This window comes from Vigna radiata, unplaced genomic scaffold, assembly GCF_000741045.1.
Source record: "Vigna radiata var. radiata cultivar VC1973A unplaced genomic scaffold, Vradiata_ver6 scaffold_185, whole genome shotgun sequence".
Classification (NCBI taxonomy): domain Eukaryota; kingdom Viridiplantae; phylum Streptophyta; class Magnoliopsida; order Fabales; family Fabaceae; genus Vigna; species Vigna radiata.
In genome coordinates this window covers 187,891-194,982 of record NW_014542000.1, presented here as the reverse complement: position 1 = coordinate 194,982, position 7,092 = coordinate 187,891, and the positions used below count along the sequence as shown (strand labels likewise).

Below are 7,092 nucleotides of genomic sequence, written 5' to 3'. Positions count from 1 at the left end.
TTTATTTTCTTTATTATTTTTGCATTCCAAACCCATGATCTCTTTTATTTTAAGTCTTAATTAATCTTGTTTTCACACAACTGTTTAGCATCGAGAGTCCTCTGTGATGTGATCATGGATGGGCCAAGTAATTAAGAGAATAAAAGGATGACAAGAAGCATGGCTAAAGGAAATCATTTTACTTCTTGTGTTCTTTATACATTTGTACAAAAAAAGTAGAATAGGTTTCATAGGCGTGTATTTGCCTCTTTGATTTCTTTCTCTTAGTTCTTGTGAATAAACGCTTATAAACTCTTTGTTCTCTTTAAGAACAAGCAATGTGAGACTTTCCATGGCTTGGTCTTAAAAAGAATAGGAGAGGAAAGGGGCGTCCTTGGTGTTAGTGCAAGGTAGCATAGCTAGTTTTTCATATTTTGAACTATAGGAGAACTAGTTGCCTTATAAACCCTTTAAAGTGGAGAGAATTGAGCAACGTGGGACTCAAAAGTCCCTAGAAGACCTGCAGCAACTGCTGGACGGACTACACCCTCCAAAGTCCCACATCTCCTAGATCTTGCATCTTAGCTCACTCCAAAGGTTATATAAGAAGGCTTAGGGGTCTCCTTTTTGTACACCTTACCTTGATTCAATGAATTTGAGTTGATTTGCACTTTTGAAATCTTCTTTGAGATAGAATTCTATCTCTAAAGTCCCAAATTTGGGCAGACCTTATCTTCCTCAAGCAAGTGGCGGTCCTCCTCTTGATGCTTATCTTGGAAGCTTGTTCAAGTGGCGCATCTTCCTTTCCTAAGTTTCCTTTCTCTAATCTTTTCCAATTTTAATTTCTCTTCCATTTCTTTGTATGCCATTTAGTATATTCTCTCTAGGTATGCACTTCCCCATCACTCTAGGATACGATACTTGGTCTTACCATTTTATTTTATTTATGCTCTGATGATCACTTTGGCTGTCTTCATGAATGGCCTTCCAAGAATAACAGGGATCTCCACATTTTCCTCCATCTCCAACACCAAAAAGTCCACCAAGAATCTTAGGTTGTTGGTTTGCACCATCACATCTTCCACCACACCATAGAGCCTTTTGGTGGATCCATCTACCCTAAAAAGAGACATCCTTGCCGGCTTGACTTTCAAGCCACCAATCTTTTGAAGAACTGTTAAGGGCATTAGATTGATACTAGACCCTAAATCAAATAGAGCTTTCCCTATTTTGTGGTTCCCAACAGTGCAAGGAATAGTGAAACTTCTTGGATCTTCAACCTTAAGAGGGAGTGCCTTATACAAGATCACACTACAATCTCCCTGTGCTTCAATTATGTCTTCCCACTAGTACAATAAAGGGAAATGGCATCGGTTCTTTTTGCTTATAGGTACCATTTCTACAATCGATGCATATCCAGGCGAAGTAAAAAGGATAAGCTTTATGTCTCGAGTTATGAACTGAGTAAAAAGGATTCAAATTCTGTCTCAACTCACAGACAATTGGGGCAGTAGAGTGTTTTTAATTTTTTTAATTTCAACCGATTGGAATTCATCAAAGCTCACTACGGAATGCCTTGAAGCTTTGATTTTTACGTTTAAGGGTGCCAAAGATCTCAGATATTCATCTTGGTTCAGAATTAGGGCAAAATTTTGATTTTTAAAAAGCTTCGATTTTTACCAAAGATATCAGATATTCATCCTTGTTTAGAATTAGGGCAAGATTTGATGTTTAAAAAGCTTCGATTTAAGATCTCAGACATTTCTTCACTGAGGGAGAGACGACAATAACGAGGGAGACGACAGCAGCGGGGCAACGACGACAACGAGGCGACGATGGCAGAGCGGACGATGACGATGACAAGTGCAGGGACGAAGGCGACACCCAAAAAGTGAACGAATCGTAGAGGGCTGGTAGCGACGAAGGCGACACCCACAAAGTGAAGGAATCCCAATGGCGACGGTGGTGGAGGCAGGCTTTGGAGAGAACAATTGTGGTGGCGGCAGTCCTTGGAGAGACAAAGAGAAGGAACGAAATAGAAGACAAAGGTAGTTAAAGGGTACCTTGACTATGCAAGACCTAAAACGATAGATAGCAGAAATGGTGGCACTAAGAACAATCGGTGGCGACAATGTCGACGATAGGCGGAGGCGACAGCGGTGCTAGACAGTGGGGCTAGAGGGAATGAAAGTGAGAAGGGAGGAGGCTTAGCTACTGCGAGAGTTAAAAGGGGAACAATAAATGAAACATGTGAAAGTGAGAAGGGAGAGCCTTAGCTGCTACGAGAGGGAAAATGGGAACAATAAATGAAACCTATTGCGTTTTGGGTAAATAAAGGAGATTACCTCGGTTATAAAAAAAACCGAGGCATTAACATATTATAGATTTGGTTAAGCACACACCCAATGTCTATTCCCTTCACGAAATGGCAAATTTTAAATTCTGCGTCATAATAGAGGACTCGGTTCGTGGAAAACCATGGTAGTAACTTGGTGTTAGATGCCAAGGCTGAAAAGGTGCAGGATTGTCAGACATTGTGCAGGGTGTTACGCTTCGATTATCTTTGCAACCGGTGTCGTAAAGGCTTTATGCCTCGTTTTTTTCTACACCTGAAACATATAACTTCATCTTAATTTCAAAACTACCACCGCCTCTTTAAATGCTTCGGTTGTTACGAAACCGCTACATATGTGGCGAGATAAAATAATGTTTTTTTACTAGTGTCCTCAAGATATTTCTTTCTTTTGAGGAGCTTTCTCATAAACTTGGCATATTCAGGGATTTGTTGCAATGCCTCAGTCATAGGAATTTTTATCCCCAAATTCTTGAAGATCTCATGAAAGCACCCTAATTGCATCTCTTTTTCTTCTATGGAGCATTCCTTAGGGTGGTGAATTTTTTTTTTCTCTCTTCTTTTTCATTCTCACTTTCTCTTTCTTCTTCCTCTTTTTCAATCTCATTTTTTTTCTTTTCTCTCTTCTTCTTTCTCTTCATTTTCAATCTCACTTTTTCTTTCTTGTTTTTCCTCTTTCTTTCTCAACTTACTTTTTCTCATTTTTTCTTTTTCTTTCTCTTTTTGCCTCTCATTTGTTACACTCACAATAGCTTTCCATTCTTCCTTGGGGTTAACTTCAATATTAGCCCCAAAACTTTTGAGAGGTATGTCCTCCAACTTTTTGGCTATCTGACCAACCGACATCACTAAATTCCTTATAACAGCATTTGTGCTTTTCTATGTAGAGAGAGTTTTCTACATGAATTGTTGGAGAGTCTCCTCAAGCCTTGTGGTTTTGTCAGCTAGAGAAGGTTGTTGTTGCCATTGTTGTTGCTGTTGTGGTGGTCTGTTGAATTGTCCACCAGTTTGACCAAATTGGCCCTGTCCACTACTTGGATGAGATTTTCATCCTTGGTTGTAATTATTGGGACGAAACTGGTTATCCATGTAATTGACACCTTCGTTGAGATTTTTGGGCACTGCACATTGACCATTAATATGGTCACCACCACATAGCTCACAAAGTTGTTGTTGAACCTTTGCCACATTCTGAAATTCCTTTTGTGGCTGGAAAAGTTTCTTTGTCAAGACCTCCAATTGTTGAGTAATGATCTTATTTTGAGCAAGCTAGGCATCATAAGATTGTAGTTGGAAAACTCCTTTAGGTTGTGTTGAAGATCCCTCTTTCATTGTGCATCTCATTGTCATTGGCAGCCATATTTTCAATGAATTCATAGGCTTCATCTGGGTCTTGCACTTGATATTGCGTCCAGCTGAGGCATCCCACATCAATTTTGTCTGTGAAATAAGACCACCAAGAAAAAAGATGACTACAGTTGCTTCATCAAAGCCATGAGTAGGTGTCTTTCTCAACAAGCTCTTTTACCTATCCCATGCTTGGCCCAAGGTATTGAATTGATCTTGAATTTATATGCTTTACTTCATTAATTGTTAGGGTTTTTCCTTTACACTCTATGCATGCTTTGCTTAACTTACTCAATTGCATGATCATTGATTTTGTCGATATGGACACATACGGGGAAATCTAGACTTGAGGAAATTCTCTCCGGAGCAATATTACCTAGTGATAACGGTTCAAGAACCGTTTTTTTTATCTTAAACACACCCTGTATGACTTAGAAACTAGCTTGAAATCATGTATTTTGCTTAAGTTAGAGAATAAGAGAGTCAAAGATGTTTTTAGTGGTATTATGCTTGGTTTTCCTCATTTTGGCAAGATTTAACATGAATTGAATGAAGCAAGCTGATGTAGGAAGGAGTTGGACTGAAGAAAAAATGGAAAAGTGTATAAATGAAGAATCGCAGCCACTGTTGAGGGGGCAATTTAAGTATCGCGCCCTTCGTTGAGCGCTACCTCACCACTAAACGTTGGCTTCTTCAGTGAAGTCACTGCCAAATGCCTGAGCGTCAATGTTGAACGTCCATCTTGCGTGTCGTACCCACCGTTGAATGGTGACCCAGTGCTAAGTGCCATTGTTTTGGGCCTAAGCCAGTTTCTGCTGATTTTAATGAATTTTAAATATAATTGCATGACCTAGAGAATAGATCTTTTGGCAGAAGGAGACACAGAAACACATTCTTCACCCCTTGGAGGCGGATTTTGGATACGAAAGCTCCAATCTACAAGTTCTAGGGTTTATCTTTTAATTCTTTTCATTACTTTCATCTAGCTTCACCATGTCTATGGTGAACTAAACCTCTAGTGTTGTTGGGGAAACAATGTTATCATTTGAAACTCTCATATATTGAATTGATGCTTTACTCATATGCTTTAATTCATTATTTGTTAGAGTTTTTCCTCTATTCTCTATGCATGCTTTGTTTAAGACATTATTCAATGGCATGATCTTTGATTTTATCTATACGGACAGATGTGGGTAGATCTAGACATGAGGGAATTCTCTCGGGAGCAATATTACCTAGACATAGGGATAAAAGGACTGATTTCCTTTAAACTTTTGTGCGAATGTAATGCAAGAACAATTGCTAGGGAGACAAGAAATTGTAAACTAGTAATTCGGAGTAGGCTCTCTTAACCAACACATTGGGATTAGGGTAAATTAGAAAGTGGCATTAACATTAATGAAAAAGTAGAATTCGTAAATATATGAGAGTTGATTAGGATAAGTCGGAAACCCCAACAACACAATTCATCCATATCATTCAACTACCGATTGATCAATTTTAGCATGTGCATGTTTAATTTTCGTTTTAGCATTATAAACCTTAAATTTCTTTTTATCAAGTCTTAAATAATCAACAAATCACACGAAAGTCTAGGCCAATGAGTCTCTAGGGAAACGATACCTTGTCTTACCACTTATTATTACTTGATACGATTTGGTACACTTGCCGGAGTCTTAACAAGTTTTTGGCGCCGTTGTTGGGGACTCGTGGTTTAACTATTCTAGTAGTGTGATTATTGGTTACCTTTGACTTGATTTTTTTTTATTTTGTTCTAACAAAAACTTTTTGTAGGGTTTTGTTTTCTTGTGTATGTAGGATATAATTCGAACTAGGAGCAAGAAAACATCGGAACCTCTTCTTAAAGGTTTAAGTCAAACTCGAAGGAGAAGGAGGATTCGAACATCTAGAGATTTTTTTCCTTCTCTTGAGAGACTGTTGCAACCCTCACCACAAGCATCTAACCAGAGCATAGAGGAGATGGACGAGGAGGATATTCCTAGGAGACGGACTCTAGCAGATGCTACAAATATTGTTGGCCCTCAACACTTTAACAACATTGCAAGATCAAGGGTCAATGCATTGAACATGGAGGTGAAACCGGAATTGATTCAATTGGTGAAGAGCAACCACTTCAATGGGCTGTCAAACGAAAGTCCATATGATAATCTCACCACATTCAATGAGATTTGCAATACACTGAAGATTAATGGTGTGTTGGATGAGGCGATTAAGCTCAGCTTGTTTCCTTTCTCATTGGGAGGCAATGTTAAACTGTGGTTGAACTCTTTCCCTGAAGATAACTTTGCAACTTGGGAGACTGTGGTGTCTAAATTTCTGAACAAATACTTCACACAGTCTAAAATCAACAAAGGTAAACAGGAGATTTCTTCTTTCAGGCAAGGCATGGAAGAAACCTTAGGCCAAGCGTGGGATAGATGCAAAAGCTTATTGATGTAAAAAGAATTTTGAAATACCTTAAAGGTACCAAAGGCCTAGGACTATGGTATCCGAATGGTACAAACATTTTTCTAAATGGTTACAATTATTTTGATTTTGGAGGGTGCAAACTAGATAGAAAAAGCACCAGTGGTACATGTCACTTACTTGGATCATCATTGATCTCTTGGCAATCAAAGAAACAAGCATGTGTGGCTATATCCACCACAAAAGTTGAGTACATAGCAGTTGGAAGCTGTTGTGCACAATCTCTTTGGATAAAGAGTCAATTAGAGGATTATGGTATTAAACTAGATAATATTCCTTTAAAATGTGATGGTTCTAGTGCCATAAATCTGACAAAGAATCATGTTTTACATTCGAAAACTAAGAACATTTAAATAAGGAATCACTTCATCTGAGATCACATCCTTAAAGGTGAAATCAAGATTGAGTATGTCGATACCCTGCATCAGTGGGCTGATATCTTTACAAAACCTCTGAACAGAGAGAGATTTTTTACAATTCGAAATGAACTAGGAATTCTAAATGATAGTAGTATAAAATAATAAAGATTCGACTGTAAAATGATTGAAGTCGATTATGTTTAATCTGTTACACATATTTACACATTAATTCTATTGTTTTTTTATTATATTTACTGCATAACTAAAATGCTTGATCTAGAAAAGTTCTTTGAAAGGTTTTGTAGGAAGAACATTGCTTTAGAAATTACAAGTGGAATTCAACAACCTTGGGAAGCAATGCATTCGACTGAGAAAATAATGTAATCAATTAATCATAAGAGGGTTATAAATTCCAATTCTGGAATTGGTTTTCTTTCATTGATTGCTTATTTTTATTATCTTTTATTATCTCTAATCTAAATTAATTTTAAATATCCAGATTGAGATAATATTGTGAGATTGTTGATGATTGTATCATTGCATGAATAAATTGTTTGATATCTTATC

The 7,092-nt window shown here is 37.7% G+C and overlaps 1 protein-coding gene across 1 annotated transcript; it reads right to left on the bottom strand.

Annotated features, from left to right (window-relative positions):
• Positions 1-923: 923 nt before the first annotated feature.
• LOC106778857 lies at positions 924-3,178 on the bottom strand. Its single transcript, XM_014666853.1, has 2 exons — positions 3,080-3,178; positions 924-1,325 (listed from the first exon to the last, which is right to left on the bottom strand). The coding sequence occupies exons 1-2, from the start codon at positions 3,176-3,178 to the stop codon at positions 924-926; spliced, it is 501 nt and encodes a 166-aa protein (XP_014522339.1).
• Positions 3,179-7,092: the final 3,914 nt, after the last annotated feature.

Coding starts and splice junctions, on each gene's coding strand:
- LOC106778857 (XM_014666853.1), bottom strand. CDS start 3,178: ATGTCGGTTGGTCAGATAGCCAAAAAGTTGGAGGACATACCTCTCAAA. Junction 1,326..3,079: donor AGGAAGAATGGAAAGCTATT/GTGAGTGTAACA, acceptor TTATTGTACTAG/TGGGAAGACATAATTGAAGC.